Here is a 17,343-nt window from a genome sequence, read left to right on the forward strand (position 1 = left end):
CACCCTTCAGCTCCTTGGTGCCCAGAGTGATGCTTGGCGCCCTGGGGCAATCACAGGGGCCTGCAGAGGGTCTGTCCTCACCCCATAGAGACACCACTGTCCCCACATCTGCTGGGCTTCTCTGCCTTTGCTTTCACTGACCCCCTCTGCTGCTCTGTCTGCTCTTGCCCATCGGGCTCTCTCTGCCCTTGCTGCCTCTGGGTCTCGTTTCCCGGGAGGGGCTGCGGGTGGGTGGCTTTACTCGCTCGACTGGCTTAGTTGCGTTCTCCCTGCTGAGCCCCTCGTGCTTCTGATCTCAGCGTCCTCTCTGCTGCGCTTCAGTCGGCTGCACTTCAGTCCCCTGCTTGGAGCTGCCAGCCCATTCATGGCTCTCCGCCCTCATTGCTAATGGGGGCCAGCCCCAAGCCCTTGGCTCACACATGGCCTTGTCCTGTGCTACACTGCTGTGTGCCACTGCCCCTGTTTCAGGCTGTGCCACTGGATTGGTTCTGCATGGCACTACTGGCATGTAAACCACCCAGTTGGCCTGGAAAAATCTTGGGCAGCACCCAGAGTCTTCAGCCCCATGCGCCCTTTGTGCAATCACTGTCCTTTATTTTAGGAACCTGTTGCTCCTGTCCCATTTGCCCTGAGGGGCTTATGAGACAAGTGCCTGTTTTTCATCCTGGCAGGGACAGGGGCTTGTCCCATGGCACTCGTCGTCTCTTGGGAGGCCAGCGGCCCTGCTATCTCCTCTCAGTGATTTGTCCAGCTCAAGGTGCGAGAGGCACCTACCTGGGCCTGCAGAGCTCAGCTTGGCTCCTCTGAGAGAGCAGGAGTAGCCCCTTGGCTTGGCCCTGCCAGGGGACCTCTCCATTGCATCTCTGCGGCAGGAAAAGAGACAGGCTTCTCAGACAGGTCCTCCCTGGAGTGAGGCTTTCTGCCATGCTCAGTCTGCCCACCTCTGCCTGCACTTGTGCATGCATTCCCACTCTCCCCTGCCCCGCCTCCTCCAGTGCCGGTTCACCAGTCCAGCTGGGAGCCCCGTTCCCATGTCTCATCAGGCCAGACCATTAGGGCCAGCTGCCGAGCTGGGGCAGGTTGAGTCACAGACACACCTGGGAGCTGCTGTGTGCTGGGGGAGCGAGGGTCACGTCCCCGCCAGGGCTGCAGTGGTGAGGGAGCCGGGCTGGCACGGGCAGATGTGTTCTCCCTTGCGACGCACCCACTGCGGCCCTTGGTTCCCAGCCACCCAGCCCCCTCCCTTGGCCGAGCCCTTGGTCCATGCTGTTCGGCGTCCCCTGTCCTTTGTGCCGCTGCTGTGCGCTGGGAGCGGTCGGGTTTCCTGAGCAGTTGAAAACATCCCACCTGAAACATAACAGGCTCTTCCTCTGGATGCTGCTATTGTTTTGCTCGGCATTACAGAAGCGGCTTCGCTGGGCAGGCAATTATGACATGTCTTCCCAAAATAGCCTCCCCCTGTCCCCTCCGAGCACACGGAACAGCCGCCCCCTTAAGATGCAGCCACTCCTTTGTGGCGGGAGCGTGAGTAACCTGCTAAATATAGCCCCAGCCCATTCACGCTTTCCACGGAGGAACAATGCGGCGGGTGCGCGCGCGCCGGCACGCACCTGCCTGGGAGCGGGTGCCTGCTGGTGCGGAAGGCGCACACCCACCCACGGCGGCTCCGCCACGGCGGCAGCCCGGCTCGCTACCAGGCACGGGGCACGTCTCCTCCTGGGGAAGACTCTGCCGACAAACCTTGGAACGAGGAAACCCTCGAGCAGAGTCTAGAAAGAGGCATTGTTCTTGGCCCCCTGGAAAATCCGCCTCCTATCTCCTGGAGCAGCCGGAGCCGGAGCAGGCAGCGGCGCCACGGCTGCCCAGCTGCGGGGAGAACTGGACTGGCGTTCATGACCTAGCGAGGGCAGAGTGCTGGGTGCCACCCCAGCCCAGTCTACAGGACCCTTCCTCCCTAGGCGGGACGTGGGCCTCTCCGTGGCCGTTCAGTTCCAGGTAGCCGGCCGGTGGCTCCTCCCTGCTCCAGGGCACTGCGTGTCTAGGGGAGCTCCTGTACGTATGTGGGGGTCCAACAGGGCCCTGGCCAGGGACAGCCCTCAGCAACTGCAGCCCCGTGATGCGGCCCTCTTGCCAGGACATGGCGGCAGGACAGGCAACTGCCACGGGATATCCCCAGGGGTCTGGCGGACTTGGGCAGAAATTTGGGACTTGGACATGGTCAGAAGCACCTAAGCTCAGAGCTGTCACCACCCAAAGGAGCCACCACCGGTCCAGAAGAAGCCGAGCTCTCCCTGTGCTGCTGGCCCTCCTGTCTGTGCTCCCCACGGCACACGGGAGCTTCCGGCTTCTCTGCTGCTGCGGCGGAGCGCTCGCTCGTTGCCCGTGCTCCGGGAATGCAGGCCAGAGCCTGGCTCCCCGCAGGCATCGGCCCGTCCCTGGGAGAAGCAGCTGTGCTGCTCTCATGTCATCCCGTCCCATGTGCTTTCCAGGCCTTTGCACGTGGCCGGCCTCGGGATGGGTCGTTACCATGCTCGAGCCATGGGGACAGGAAGTGATCTCTCAGGATTGCATGCCAGGCTGGCCGGGGCTGGGAGTGGGACCCAGGAGTCTGAGTGCCTGCTGCTTTCCCCCGACGGGGTGCGGCTCCCATCCCTGCGGCACCGGCTGAAGAGTTAATGTGGTCGCGGCTCCCAGTTGCGCACCCGCGTTCTCGTTCGTCTCTGGCGAAAGGCCAGCGAGAGGCTGCATGAATCACAGGCCACTCCCCTCCCCCCATACCCCCTTGGCCAGAGGCTTCTGCAGCCTTTTACTCACACAAACAAAAATAAATCTCGCTGCCGGCCTCTGAACTCTGCAGAGGCGAGTTTCCCTCTGGCTCCCCGCGCGTCCTGGAGCTGCGAGAGGGGACTTGGCACGCTCCCCACCGACCTCGCTCTTTCGCTCCCTGCGCATCCTGTGTCCTTCTCTCACCGGGCGGCCCGGGGAGCGGAATGGGACGTGACGACCGGCACAGGCGTCGCTCGCAGCTGCCAGGAATCTGACGGGTACGAGCTGTGAGAGCCAGGAGGGCAGATGCCACCCACGAGGGGACTGCGGGGTCTGGGGCGCGTTCCAGGGGCCATACCCGCGGGGCCGCGCGCACAGGGTATTGCCCTTGCACGTGGAGCTGGGAGCTCAAACTTGTCCGGCGCCTCAGGGGTCTTGGGCGCAGCTTGTATTCTGGCTTCGCGGGGGCTGCTCTCTAATGGGACGTGGGGCCTGGGCCCAGGCCTGGGCCGGGAGTGAGAGCTGTGTCACTGAGCCTCTTTGCCATTTGTGAGGGCAAGTGGGGCTGCTGCTAGCAGCTTGCTGCCCAGTCAGAGGGGCCCTCAGTCATCGGAGCTTGGCAGAGCCAGGCACTTCCTCATGGGTGTCTGTGGGAGCAGCAGCCCTGTGCTCTCATGCCCACATGTGCAGGCAGGGGTAACAGCAGCAGCTGCCTAGTGGTGTCAGCTATCAGAGCTGTCCCGTGGCACCGCTTCCCTGGCACAAAGGTCCTGCCTATCCTAGCTGCTTGTGCACTTTCCCTAGACCAGCAGTCCTGCTACAACTCTGCTGCAGCCACATAGCCCCACTAGTATGGACACTGGCATGCCAGGATGCAGGGCCGTATCCCAGATGCTGCCCAGTGCTCGGTATGCCTCTGCACGAGGGTGTTCTTTGCACCCTGCTGGGGTGGCAGCTGCATGCCTGATGCCTGCAGTGCCGTGGGGGGTGCTGGAGGGTCAAACAGCTTCTGGCCCGGAGTCCCACTTGATGTGAGTTCCCCTCAGGGTCTCCCGGCTGCTCTGGTCAGGGGTTCCCTGGGCCTGGCCCAACTCTTTCCTAACTCTCTCCTCTTCTCTCTGGGCTCTTGCAGGCTGTGCTGAAGGATCAGAGTCAGATGAGGCAGATGGAGCTGGAGATCCGGCCCATCTTCCTGGTGCCAGACACCAATGGGTTCATTGACCATCTGAGCAGCCTGGCGCGGCTGCTGGAGTGCAGGAAGTTCATCCTGGTGGTGCCCCTGATCGGTGAGTCAGGCCAGGCGCATTCTCCCTGATCCCGCTCCCACAGGAGCCTCACTGATCAGCTGTGGATACATCCTGCTGTGGCACAGCCTGGGCCCATCCAGACCCCGCTGTCACTGGTTGTCATGGCTAGCTTCAGGCCAGGCTGCTGGCCCACCAGCAGTCACTTTGGAGATGAACTCATCTCCGTGCTGATGCTTGTGCTGGGGGCCCTCCTGGCCCCGGGACCCTCCTCTAGGGGTACCTGCCCTTTCCCCCAGTGCTGCCCTGCAGTGGGTCTCACGCAGGCATCCTCTGGTCCATGTCACTCATCTCCCTTACTGCCTGGTCCCCACCCACCACGTGCTCTTGTTCCCCTCTCTTTGATGCATGTGGGGTGCCAGGGGCATCGGGTGTGGGAGGCAAGCGGGTGTTAAGCAGGATTTAGAGGGAATTTGGGAGGGAGCAGGGTGGGGGAATTGTTAAACAGTCGAAGCAGGGAGCTTATCCCTGCTGAGCCAGGGCTTAGACACGGAGCGATGGCCAGCCTGCGTCCCAGCGCCTGATACTACACTGGCCCAGCCCTTTATTTTATCCTTATAAAGCTCGCAGCAAAGCAGCAAGCTGGTTCCCGTTATTGGTAAACACTCGCCCTGGCAGATAACAGCCTTGCTGCTGGGTGGTCTCCCGGGTGGCGGGAGGATTTGCTGAGATGCCTTTGCTCTGATCATCAAACCACGCACTGAGTTCGAGGTAACGTTCCCCTGGCTGGTGTCACACTGGGACTAGGTAGCTGGAGCCCAAAGGGACTGAACCCCCAGCGCCAGCCTGCAGCCAAAGTTATCCTTTCAGACACAAAGGAGGTATCCTGGAGCAGGAGCAGGGGAGGTGCCTCAGGTCCAGAGCACAGAGTGGGCTGCCTGTGCTGCTGCCTTCATGGCCCTTAGAGCCCCAGCTCTTCTGGTGTGTGAGCAGCAGGTGTTGTTCCCTGCGCTGCTGTGTGGGCACATGCTCTGGGGGTGGGACTGTTTGACACCAAGTCATGGCAGAGACAAGCATGAGAACTGTTAGTGTAGTGTGCTTGGAAATGGGCTGCCAGGAGGGGCCTAGCCTGACCCCTGTGCCATTGGCCCTGCAGGGCAGGCTTCTCCCCTGGTCATGCTCAGCAGGCCAAGTCCCTGGGAGGCTGGGGCACAGGGCAGGAGGGGAGTCAGAGTCAGCAACTGCTGTCCCCAGGAGGTGCTGCAGAGCTTTGCGCTATCTTGAAGCTGCGGTGCCCTCCTGCCTGTGCTGCTCCTCCCTGGTGGGGTGGCACACATACTCAGTAATCAGACAAGGGTTGCTGGCTGGGGAGACCCAGAAGAGTGGCAAGGGGGGCCCTTGCCTGGATTGGGAACCCTGTAGATGCTTCAGCTTGGCCTCTCCACCTTGGGAACACCAGGGAGGGGCTGTCAGCCCAGTGGAGGTTGCTGAGCTCGGGGGGATGTGAGCTCCCAATTCACATCCCCCGGGAATTTTGGCATGCACCCTGCAGGGCAGCCTGGCTTCCTGGCTACTCTGGTGCAGTTCAGTGGACGCTCGCTCACCCATGCTGTGTCACCCACCCCATGAGAGGAGCCACTGACCCCCTGCACCGGCTCCCAGCTCCACGAGGCTGCGATTGGCCAGTGCTGCCCTGACTCAGGCTGAGCAAAGCCACAAGACCAGCAGCCAGTCTAAGCCCAGAGCACGCGGGGGGGGCCCTCCCCTCCTCAGTCCAGAGCACAGAAGCCGCAGCAGAACTCTGTGCCCCTGCACACTCATTGCGAGCGTCAGGGCTGGGCAGGGAGCATCCCCCACGGACCCCCTGCCCGGTGCCCAGGGCTCCCCTCCTGTGTGCCGCTTCCGGAGGGGCAGCAAGGGGTTAAGTGTGCAGCTTTCCCTTCGGTTTCTTTCTCTTGCTCTTTAACCTGCTCCACGCTCCTTGGGCCTGACCCTGCCATGGAGAAGCCAGGCCTAGTGCAGAAGCACAAACAAGCCTCCCCTTTGAAGCCTGTTTGGTTTGGAAGCAGGAAGGCTGATTTCGGGAGGGAATACCAGCTTTTCCTGTTTGATGTTCCATCTTAGCAGCGCTCCCCCCGAATCGCAGCCCTGCATTGTATGCACATGGCAGCACCGGGGCGCTGGGGCCGGAGCCAGAGGAGCAGAGCAGCTCCATGCAGCTTCGCTCACGTACCCAGGCTGCCAGTGCCAGGCTTGCCACAGAACTGAATGGTCACACGGGCTCCCTGCTCAGTGATTCACAGCACCGGGGAGAGGCCTCAGACCCCGAGCTCTCTCCCCAAGCCCCTGAGGAATGCATATTTCCCACTTGAACTCAGGGCTTGGCTTGGAGCTTGGAAAGAATCTCCAGAAATCAAGCCACAGCTCAAACACATGCTGTGCACAGGGACTCACTCTCACACAGGCCCCAGGCGCACTGGCACACATGTGTAAGTGGGCTGTTGCACATGCATGTGAGCAGTTTTGTACAGAGACCTCACTCACACTTGCTCCTCATGGCATCAGGAAGTGCCTTGAGGACGGACAGGTGCTCTGTGGGACTCTGCTGGGTGTCACATGCAGGTGGTGGTGGCCCCAGCCCAACTTTTGGGAGCAGCAAATCCCCAGTCTAGCAGTGCAGAAAGCAGGCCTGGGAGTCAGCCTGATCCTGGGCCAGGCCTGTCTTTGGGCCTGAGAGGAGCGTGCTGTCCCGGCCGCGGCGAGGTGCAGGGCAGGGAGAGCATTGAGCAGCCTGCCTCAGTAAGGAGAGCTGTGCAGAGGGTGCGTGTTGCTGCTCCTCTCTGCCCCAGCCAGTCCTGCTGCAGACCTCGCTTCATGTGCCAGGCCTTCCTGGAGAGCAGTGCGCAAGGACGGGCTTCTCTCAAGCCTCAGCAAGTCGGAGGCTAGGATCAGTAGCTGCAGTGGCGGCAGTAGCCTTGGGAGAGCTGCAGGCTGCTGCGCAGAAGCTTGTTGGATAGCTATAGCGGTCAGTCATCCTGCGGGGTCGGGAATCAGCCCTTGGAGACTGGGACTAGGAGATGGGGCTAGATGGCCCAGCCTGCCCAGTCCAAGAGACATTGCAGCCCCTCACCAAAGTCTGGCGCTTTCTCTCACCCACAACCAAGGCCTGGGGCAGGGTAGGAATGGGGCAGCTTGGTGAGTTCTAGCTGAAGCAAGAAGCTTGTAATTCTGGAAAAAGCATTTAAGAGGGGATATGTAGCAGTCTTCAAATACCTGAAGGGCACTATAAAGAAGAGGGAAAGCACCTTTTCTCTCTTGCTACATAGAGGGCGTGGACCATAGGCTAGAAGTTGTGGCAGAGGAGGTTTAAACTGGATATCGGGGAAAGCTGCTTCACTGTTAGAATGGTGAGGCTGTGGGAGAGATGCCAGGGAAGCTGTGGACTCGTCATCTCTGGAGGTGCTCAAGAAGAGGCTGAACAGGCACTGGTCAGGGATGACCTAGGCATAGCCAGGCCTGTGTTCTGCCATGGGAATTTCCCAGGCTTCTGGGCGTTGCTGGTTGCCCCCCCCTCGCAGCGACGTGGCAAGGTGTTTTTTAGTCTCATTCAGAGGCACTGGTTGCTATAGCCCAGGCTGGGGTTTTGATGGGGCTGCGCCAGTGCTTCTGCTGGGACCAAAGCCAGAGGTCTCTGGCTAGAGGGTCGTGTTCCTCCACTCAGGGTCTGACCGATCTCTATATTTAGGGTCAAGAAGGAATTTGAACCCATGGCCAGATGGGTACAGGCTGTCGGGTTTTGCCCTCCTTTTTGGTGTGGGGCATGGCCTCTACTTAGGATCTCTTGAGTGTATCTTAACCTTTTATAGAAGCAGGACGCTGGCTCCTGTGCTCTCCCTGCTTTCCCTGTGGCAGGTTCGGGTGCTGTCCATGTAGTGTCAGAGTTGACCATGGTCTTAGGTAGAGTTTAGATTATCGCCTGTCTAGGATGGTCTGCACAGAGCTGACCCTGCCTCAGGCAGCGGGTTGGAGGTCCCTTGCAGCCCTTCTCTCTGACTCTGTGATATCTCATTACTGTGTGCACCGTGGTAGCACCTTAGGACCTCGCAGAGGGCAGAGTCCTGCTGTGCTAGGTTCTGTATGTGCATCACAGTGAGGCACTGGATTGCTCATGGCCTGGCCTGGCCAGGCAGGCTCTGGGTGGGGTGGGGGCAGCACCACTCTCCTCCTCTTCCCACATGCCGACACAGGCTTGCTCCTCACCTGAGGCCTCAGCCGCAGGGCCCCCACTGCGAGCGGCAGGCAGCTCCCCTGTCTTGTGCTGACTGCCCTGTGCCCTCTGTGTGTGACAGTGATCAACGAGCTGGACGGCCTAGCCAAGGGCTCGGAGACGGAGCACCGTGCTGGGGGCTACGCCCGCCAGCTGCAGGAGCGAGCCAGGAAGTCCATCGAGTTCCTGGAGGGGCGCTTTGAGAGCCGCGACAGCTGCATGAGGGCCCTTACCAGCCGTGGCAATGAGCTCGAGTCCATCTCCTTCCGCAGTGAAGACACCACTGGCCAGCAGGTAAGAGGCCCTGGGCCGGCCCCAGAGCATGCATCTGGGACGGAGCCAGAGCCCCCCAGCACAGCTGTGCTCGGGCTGAGTGGGAAGGGCTCCCCGGTGACATGGCCTTGGTCCCCACTGAGTACGAGGGGGTGGCTCTGGTAGCCCGGGGCATGGGGCAAGCATGGAAGGGGCGCTGCAGCTCTGCATCCTGACGTGGGAATATCGTCCTTCCTCCCAGGGCAACAACGATGACCTGATCCTGTCCTGCTGCCTCCATTACTGCAATGACAAGGCCAAGGACTTCATGCCAGCTAACAAAGGTACTGGGTTCAGGCTCCCCCTCTGTCATGCTGGTCTTTGCTTTCAGGGCCCTTCATGGTCTGTCACCTGCCCAGTCAACCTTCAGCCATGCCCCTCCCTGCTTCCCCTGTGCTGCACCTTACCCCCGGGCATACACCCACAAAGCACCTCAGCCCCCTCCTTAGAGTACTCGTCTGCTGCAGTGCCTGCCGAACCCTTGGTAACAGGCCAGCGGCTGATGCAGGGAGACCATTGCTTGTCATCTGCCTGGCCTGGGCCTTCCTTTAGCCGTGTCTGCCCTGTGCCCAGCTGTCATCTCTAGCTATCTGCTTGCACCAGAAGCTGGACAGAGCGCCTTGTTCTGGCAGTACAGCACCAAGTGCACCACAGATCAAGTAGAGTCAGTGCTTGAGTGAGCGTCTAGTCACAATGGAGGTGATGGGAAGGAGGGCAGGGCTGTCTGCCCCTACTCACCAGGGCGGGCAATGCCCCCCCAGCGAGAGGCTTGCAGTGACCAGACCCTCCATGAGCAGTTTCCAGGGGCTGCTGGGCTGGGATTGCATCAAGCCCCGTTTGTTAGCACAAATTCTTAGTAGCTTAACTTGTCAGAGACGCAGAACGGCCGTCACCAGTGTTTATGTGCGGACGGGGCCGAGCTCTGGAGTCGCGGATTATGGCGGATGGGCCTGACAGGCTGACGGCCTCTGGTTTGTAACAAGCTGCCGCGTCACCGAGCTCAGCAGAGGATGTTTATCATTACGCGTCTCGGAGAGTGTCCACACAGAACCTCCAAGCCGGCTCCCAGCAGGGCCTGGCCCATGGCCCGGCCCTCCCAGCCCAGCAGATCCCGGCTGCGCTCCCCACAGCCCGCCTTTCCAGCTCAGCAGATCCCAGCCGCCCTCTCCCTACTTCCCCCCCAGCTCAGCAGATCCTGGCCACGCTCCCCACAGTCGTCCCCTCCCTTCCCCTCCCCCCCACCAGCGCAGCAGATCCCTGGCCCATGTTAAGCTCCCATGGCCTCTGTTTTTTCCATCCAAGTCCTGGCACGGAGGCGCTGTGTTTCCTGTGCTCATAGGAACAGCTCTGGTCACAGGGCCCAGCTGCTTACACGTGCCCCATATGCTTCCCCCACTCTGCACATGGAGCCCTTGCTCCCGCCCCAGGGTGCAGGGTGGCTCCTCCAGGGGCAGGGGCATGCGGGCTGTTCCTCGGGTGCAGCTTGTTCTGTCTGTCTGAGCTGAGTCCGCCAAGCCAGCGGTCGTGGCCTGTCCAAAACCACTTAAATTCAGGGCAGGGTTTGGATCTCACCGTGAGAGCGCAGGGAGCAAAGCAGCCACGTCCTGAGAGAGCTCAAGTCAAAACTGCGTCCTGGCCCCTGAGGCACCTCCTGCGCCTGCCCTACATGCCTCCCCTCTTGGCTGGTGACCAGGGCCCCTCACAAAGGTGCCTCTGGGCCAGGGCAGGGCAGGGGACACACAGCTGGACAGGTCTGGTGTGCAAGGGCCCCTCCCCAGCCTGGCCTGGCTGAGGGCTTCTCCCAGTCTGACTGGAAGGAGCTTCATGCGGAAGCCCTGAGGCTCCAGTGGAGCTGACCTGGGGGGCTTCTCATGAGCAAGAGCCTCAGGAGGCAGCCTTGGCTGGGCAAGAGGGAGTGTCCGTGTGTCACAGACGTTAGGGGCAGAAGGGACCTATTAGATCGTCGAGTCCGACCCCTGCCCTGGGCAGGAATGAGCCCATGTTGTGTACATGTACTCAGCAAAGCCCAGAGCCCTTTCAGGGCTCCAGCAGCACAATCCCTGGGTCCAGCACATGCCCACAGTGGCATGGGGAGATGACCAGCACAGGGGCCTGGGAGGCTGCACGGGAGGGGGCCCCAGTGCTGTGGAGCAGAGGGCAGGTGACAGCGCTTTGGCTGGGAGCTGTGCCAGCAAGCCTGGCTCCCTCTCTCCACTCTGCCGCGGGCACTGGCACCTCAGCCCTGACCCCTCAAACCTCCCATCTCCATTCCAGATGACCCAATCCGCCTGCTGAGAGAGGTGGTGCTGCTGACGGACGACCGGAACCTGCGGGTCAAGGCGCTGACCCGGAACGTGCCCGTGCGGGACATTCCCACCTTCCTGAAGTGGGCCCAGGAGGGTTGAGCGCATGCGGGCAGGAGAGGCCGAGTGAGTACCGCAGTGCGTGGCCCATGGGACCGCGGCGTTTGAGGCAGGCTTTGCGACACGTCACCTGCCACCCGCCCACCCGTGAACAATAAATGCCACGTCTTCACACCCTGGGATGGCCGTGCTGCCGTGGGGCAGGCGTGCTGGGAAGGTCGTTGCTGCCGATGGTTCGTACAGAGGCTGGAGCACTGAGGCTCAAGTGAAGCCAAGCAAGTAGGCGCTGTGTCCCAGAAGACTTTGGGGCGAGCTCCGGGGTCAGTCTCGCAGCCTCTGGCTTCTGATGTTTTCCTTGAGGGCAGCGAGTTCACAGCAGGGGCCTGTGTCCCCCTGGTGCTTACCCTGTGTGTGGGGCGCAGGGGCAAGAGTGACCTCTTGTCCGAGCCCCTCCCAAAGAGCAGGACCCTGTGGACAGGCTGGGGCTGCCCATGCTAAAGAAGACCCTGGTCTGTGGGGTCAGACTCTCCCCTGCTGCCATCATCGCCATCTCATCCCCTTGGTGCTTCTGCTTCCTCGCAGTGCTGCCCTTTCCTTTGGGTCCCAGTCGCACCCTGGGGCAGGACAGGGTTAGGCCTGGGCCTGGGCCTGGGCCAGCCCATAGGCTGCCCTTCTTCCTGGCAGCGGAGTCTGCCTGGAGCTGATGAGCATGGAGCTTCTCTCTCCCTCGGGAGATGCCCTTGCCCCCGCGAGCCCTGGAGCACCGGGGCGTTAGGGCCCTGTGCCCCCAGTCTGTCAGGCAGCATCATCACTGAGGCACCATCACCCTGCAGCTGTTCCTGCCCCTCCCCATGCCAGACACACTGCTGCTCCCTGTCCCAGATCCCTCTTACACCCCTCCGGGCAGTCGGCTCCAACTGACGTTAGGCTGCAGTGTCCTGGGCATCATGGTGGGGTCACTAGCTGCTGCTCCATGGACCCCGAGGGTGGGGTCGGGCCATGTGGGATGCTCTCTTTCCCTAGGGAAGATCCCTATGTCCAGCAGGGGACAGCTAACAGACTGTCCAGCAGTGTGCGATGTGGCTGCTGCTCAGGGGGCCTTGTTGCTGTGCGTGGGAGGCCTGGCACCAATGCCACCCTGAAGGTTTCCCAGCACATGGGTCCTGCACCCCAGACCCCCTCATGGGGTAGGGGCTTCCCCGCAGGTGGTTCACCTCCAAGCTGGAGCACACTGCAGGCACAGAGATTGTGAGGGGCTTCAGCCCCTGGCTGCCCTCCACAGTGGTCACGTAGCACGCCCTGGCCCAGCTCCTGGCACACCCTAGCACTATGGAAGCAGCCAGTCTGGACCCCTGGGGCCTGTGCTGCCCTCCCAGTCCTTCCCCTTCTCTGCTCTCAAGCACAGGGGCCTCTGGGAGAGGCAGCAGCAGGCCTGAAAGCAGCTCTTCTTGCCTCTCTGGGCTGGGGCTAAACCGGCTTGAGCAGGGCGCTGCTGAGGGCAGTGGGGAGCCAGGGCAAGGGGCTTGTCTGCTTCATCTGCCCGTGTTGCCTGGGGCCCGGGAGGGGACCTGGATCTGTGGCACTAAGGTGCCCTGGCAGGGTGGGAGGGGCTCTGCTTGCTCAGCCGCTTGCTTTGGAGGAGTCCTGGCCGCCTCTTCACCCGACTTCCTGTCCCCAAGCCCACCCCAGGGGCTGGCGAGTCCAGGCAGAGAGGGGCCCCGTGGCCAGGCAACGAGCCCTCTGGCTTTGGGCTCCTGAGTGACAGCTGCTTGGAGGCCGCGGCATCTGCTGGGGAGAGCGCAGGCAGCGCACGTCACCGGTGCATCAAAGGGCACTCGATTCTGGACCACAGCCAGGATCCTGCCCAGCTCAGACCCTGGAGACGGAGGCCAGGCAGCTGGACTTCCACCACAAGGACCTTGCTGGGGGCTCTGCCTGGGACATGCCGGCCCAACACAGCTGCACAGACCTGCACACCCAGAGCTGCAGCATGGATCCCTTCTCCCCAGCCGTACAGCATGGCCTTGCAAGAGGAGTCAAGGAACAGCCTGCACCATAGAAAGAAAGCCAAAGCCCCCTAGGCTTGGCAGGGCAGGACCAGCTCTGAGCAGGGGCTGCCTCCGGACACTGCTGGCCCCTGGGCCTGGACTCTTCCCTGGAGACAGGGACCAGGCATGCATTTACTGCTCCCCCGACCTTGTGTTTGCAGCTTGGGAAGGGTGCCCTGACACCAACTGTGGGTAATGGCTCTGGCAGCCGGCGTCCAGCTCCTTCGTAAGGGGTGAGCTGTGCCTGTGCCTGCCGGCTGCGTGCAGAGCATCAGACCCAGGGGTGGGAGGGGAGGGGCTGGTGAGGTCTTGTGCTGTTTTGTTTAGAGGTTTTAATAAATTTTGCTACCAAACACTCCCTGTGCTCTGCCTCGCCTTGTCCCCTCGTGGTCAGTCCCAGCTCCTGTGTCTATGGGGGGGGAAGGGAAGGAGATCAAAGAAACTGTCCACGTCCATCCTCCACACTGAGGGGTCCCCAGGGACTTCACTGGGGCCAGGACAGCACCTACAGAGCACGAGACCAGACAAAGCTGCTGGGGCCGCCCAGTCCAACCCGCTCCAGCGCCAGCCTGGGCCCTGCTGCCCGGGCCAAAACGGAGCTGCGGCCATTCCTCTCCCGCCGCCTGGTGAGTCTGGCCTCCCGGCTGGGAGGGAAAGGCGGCAGGCGCCGCCTTCCCCATGCGCTGCCAGCGCTGGAAAGCAGCCGCCACGTCTATGGCAGCTTTTGCCCCCCACCTCCCCCTCCCAGGGCCCTTGTCTGGCCAGTCGCATTAGAGCCACAGCATCAGCCCTTTCCCAGCCTGGGTCTGCAAGAGCAGCCACAAGCCCAGCTCTGGGGTCCGTCTTGCCAACCCCTGACCTCTGCAAGGCCTCTGGAGCCCCTCTGTTCCCTCCCCCAGGCCCATCCCACCGACAGAAGGAGCTGAGGCCTGCTCTGTTAATGTCTTTATTGCTCACTGCTTTGGGATATAGAAAAGGGGGCACAGGCCCCAGTACAAACCAGGACAATATACAAGGGGTGGGGGGGGCACAAGACCCCTCCTGCACTTTGGCTCCGGCAGCTGCTTGGCCAGCAGACATGGGGGCAAAAATGTCCGACGCTGCCCCCAGCCCTGCGGTCACTCCTGGACCAGGCGGGCCTGGTCCCTGGTGCAGCCAAACAGGAGAACCTGGAAGCAGCACCCCCAGCCGGAGCCCCAGGCCCAGACACCAGGCGCCCGTGCGTTCGCGCCCTGAGCCGCCTGGGGCTGGGGCCTGGGCTGGGGGGGCAGCCCGCTCAGCAAAGGCACAGTTGGTTGCAGACTGGGGTCAGCGCAGCCGCCTCGGGGCCTCGCGTGCAAAGGGGAAAAGAGCGTCGGGGAAGGAAAGAAGCTTCACATTCACCCCCAGCTAGGCAAAGGTGGGGTCGGGAGCCCTGGGGTGGCAGAGCCGGGAAGGCACGAGGTGAGGCCCAAGCCAGGGAGCCCCTGGCAGCTGCAGCCCACTCTCCCCGGGGCACAGGGGAGCTACCGCCACGAAGACAGCGTGGCTTAGCCGGGGGACAGCCAGCTGCACTGCTGTACGGGGGCGCTGGCTGCGTGCCCCCCTCCCCCGTCGTGCCATTGCCCCTGGAGTGGCCAGCCCCAGCTGGCCAGAGAGCAGAGGCACCGTCTGCCTGCCCTCTCCTGCCCAGTGCTCGTCCCTCCCGCATGGAAGTAGCTGACAAACCAGATTGCTTTGTCTTTGTCACGCCCCGGGCCAGGCAGCTCCGCTGGCGAGTGGAGAAGGCTCAGCCCAATGCCCTGTGCCCCCCGCTCCTGCCCTCCACAGGGATGGACCCTTCCAGTAGTGCCCGGGCAAGCCTGGCCCTGTCCGACTGACCGTAGCCCGCAGCACGGGTTCCCCTGCCACCTCTCAGGACACGGACAGCTCGTGCCCGGTGGCAATGGCTGGACACAGCTCTCGGCAGCCCAGCCAGGGATGGGGAAGAAGGGAGCCCAGCGCCTTGAAGTCCAGTAAGAGATTGTAAGCAGGAGCTCCCTGCCTTGCCCAGCTCCCCCATGCCCCCAGCAGCAGCGAGTCGCTGTGGGCCAAGTGCCCCGCCATGAAGAACTGCTGGGGGCTCCCAGGGGCTCAGTCTGGGGACGGGCCCTGCCTCGGATGCAGGGTCGGGGGCTGCAGAAAAGCTCCCTCCGGGGCAGGTGACTTGGGCATTGCCCCCACAGGGGTTCTGAGGCTGCCAGGCCCGGCCTGGGTCAGCAGGGCCCAGGGGTTGTCCCTGAGTGCAGGCAGCGATGGGGCCTCTGCTCCCCCCACCCTGGTGAGTGCTTTGGTTTCCGGGGGGCCAGGTGAGCCCTAGGGTGACAGAGGATCTTTGGTGAGTGGCCTGGAGGGGCCACGGGTGCTGGGAGGGGCTGGGGACATAGCTAACCCCACTCTCCTCTGGCTCCCAGGCAGAGCACGCAGGCTCAGCTGCTGGCAGAGGAGCTGGGGAGGTGAGGTCAGGCTGGGGTCTGCTGGCTCTGGGGTGCAGTGCTTCCAGCACAGACCCAGGGAGTCCCAGTCCTGATGCCCCCGGGAGGGGGGTGGAAATCCAGGAGCCGGACGACTGCTGCCATGGGCAGGGCCCTCCCTCCCTGACCGGGGGAGGTCATCCTCGCAGAGAAACGGGGAACTGGAGCTGCAGCAGCAGAATCCCAGGAACTCCGGGCAAGCCCTGCCCTGCAGCCCCCAGGGACCCGGCTGCCCGGGGGTCTCCCTGGGGAGGGCGGAGGGGACGAACGCAGTGGGCACAGCAGGGCTCGTTCTCAGCAGGGGGCATGGCTCAGGGCAGGAGCTCCAGGAGATGGGCGCTGGGCTCCCGAGGTAGGTGGCAGGCTTCTGCCCAGTCGCCGGCCCACTCAGGGCAGCCACCGCGCTGGAGAGGGGGTCGGACCGGTGGGGGGTGCTCCCACCATCCACCTCTGCTCTGCACATCCAGCGCCATCAGGTAGGTCCGGCCGGCTCCTGGGAACCGGCTGCCAGGCGATCGCAGCCCCCGCTATGGCCGTCACCCCTGAAAGGCCCCAGAGGGGGGACCCATCTGGGGAGGGGCGGTGGCACGAAGAGGCCCGGCCACAGCGCGGCCTCAGCGGGCACGGGGCACGGGGGCGGCAGTCGCTAGGTGGGCGAGTAGCGATCTATGGTCCGGGCAGCATCCAGGTGAAGGTGCGGGGCCTGGCCCAGCACCTCAGCCGCCTTGTCCTGGCTCAGCCCCAGGTGCTCGGCCGTAAACTTGGCCAGTGGATAGAGGCTCTCCATGGCCTTGGGGTCGCTGAGGAAGTGGGTGTGGGAGAGCAGCTCCGCCACCTTGTCCGGCTGAAGGCCCAGCTGGTCGGGCGGCAGGCGGGCCATGGCATAGAGGCTGTCGGGCAGCTCCAGCTTGGGCTTGCCGTCGGGCCCGGCTGTGTGCATCTTCATGTGGCTGATGAGGTTGCGTTGCTGCGCGAACTTCCCGCCGCACACCTGGCACTCGTAGGGCTTCTCGCCCGAGTGGATGCGCATGTGCTCCGTGAGGCGGTACTGGCGGGTGAAGCGCATGCCGCAGGCATCGCAGGCGAAGGGCTTGAGGCCCAGGTGGCTGCGCATGTGGCGCGTCATGGTGCCGCGCTGCGTGAATTTCTTGCCGCAGATGGTGCAGGGGTAGGGGCGCGTCAGCCAGTGGGTCTTCTCGTGCTGCCGCAGCGTGGCCGGGTCCTTGTAGGCCTTGTCACAGGAGGCGCAGCGGTAGGGCCGCAGGATGTCGCCCAGGCCAGGGCTGCTCTTGTCCAGGAAGGGCCCGGGCGGCTCGGCCCCTCCCTTGTGGTACAGCTCCTCCTCGGTGTGGGCCTCCACGTGGGCATTGAGCTGCTCCGAGCTGGGGAAGCCCTTGCCACAGGGGATGCACACATACAGGTTGTCGCCCAGGCTCTCGGGCTCGTAGGCCAGGTGGCCACAGTAGCGGTCCAGCGGGTCGGTGGGAGAGGGGCCTTCACTGCTGCCCGTCTCCTCGCTGGTGCTGGGATCAGGCTCCAAGTCGTGGCTCTCCACACTGGCGTAGCGGGTCGGGGCAGGCGCCGGCGAGCCCTCGCCCTTGTCCTCCCGCTCGGCCTCCTTGTCGGCCTCGCACTCATCCAGGTAGCTGCTCAGAGGCTCGTGCTTCATCCAGCGGTAGAGCAGCTCCCGGCCCTCGGCCCGCCCAGGGGGCTCGGCGCTGGGCGGGCTGCCGCGGAAGTGGTCGGGGGGGTCGCCGCCTGGCGAGGGCTCCTGGTAGGCCGCGCCGTGGGCAGCCAGGAGGGCAGCGCTGCCCGGGGGGCTGTCGTGCCGGGGCGGCAGTGAGGGCGCGC

General features: G+C 63.2%; 2 protein-coding genes across 2 annotated transcripts in view; one reads left to right on the forward strand and one right to left on the reverse strand.

Annotated features, from left to right (window-relative positions):
- The window catches only part of LOC109317261 (telomerase-binding protein EST1A-like), a 68,186-nt gene extending 54,831 nt beyond the window's left edge, over positions 1–13,355 (forward strand). Inside the window, exons 7-10 of the mRNA XM_019545855.1 lie at positions 3,899–4,052; positions 8,360–8,571; positions 8,792–8,873; positions 10,864–13,355. Coding sequence (XP_019401400.1) covers positions 3,899–4,052; positions 8,360–8,571; positions 8,792–8,873; positions 10,864–10,994 — 579 coding nt within the window. The 3' untranslated portion in view covers positions 10,995–13,355. The remainder of the gene's footprint in view (positions 1–3,898; positions 4,053–8,359; positions 8,572–8,791; positions 8,874–10,863) is intronic.
- Positions 13,356–13,933: 578 nt separating this feature from the next.
- Positions 13,934–17,343, reverse strand: part of HIC1 (HIC ZBTB transcriptional repressor 1) — a 20,742-nt gene continuing 17,332 nt past the window's right edge. The window contains exon 2 of the mRNA XM_019545342.1: positions 13,934–17,340. Coding sequence (XP_019400887.1) covers positions 16,139–17,340 — 1,202 coding nt within the window. The 3' untranslated portion in view covers positions 13,934–16,138. The remainder of the gene's footprint in view (positions 17,341–17,343) is intronic.

The sequence above is a fragment of the Crocodylus porosus genome, unplaced genomic scaffold (genome assembly GCF_001723895.1).
Source record: "Crocodylus porosus isolate Cpor-Errol unplaced genomic scaffold, CroPor_comp1, whole genome shotgun sequence".
Taxonomy (NCBI): domain Eukaryota; kingdom Metazoa; phylum Chordata; order Crocodylia; family Crocodylidae; genus Crocodylus; species Crocodylus porosus.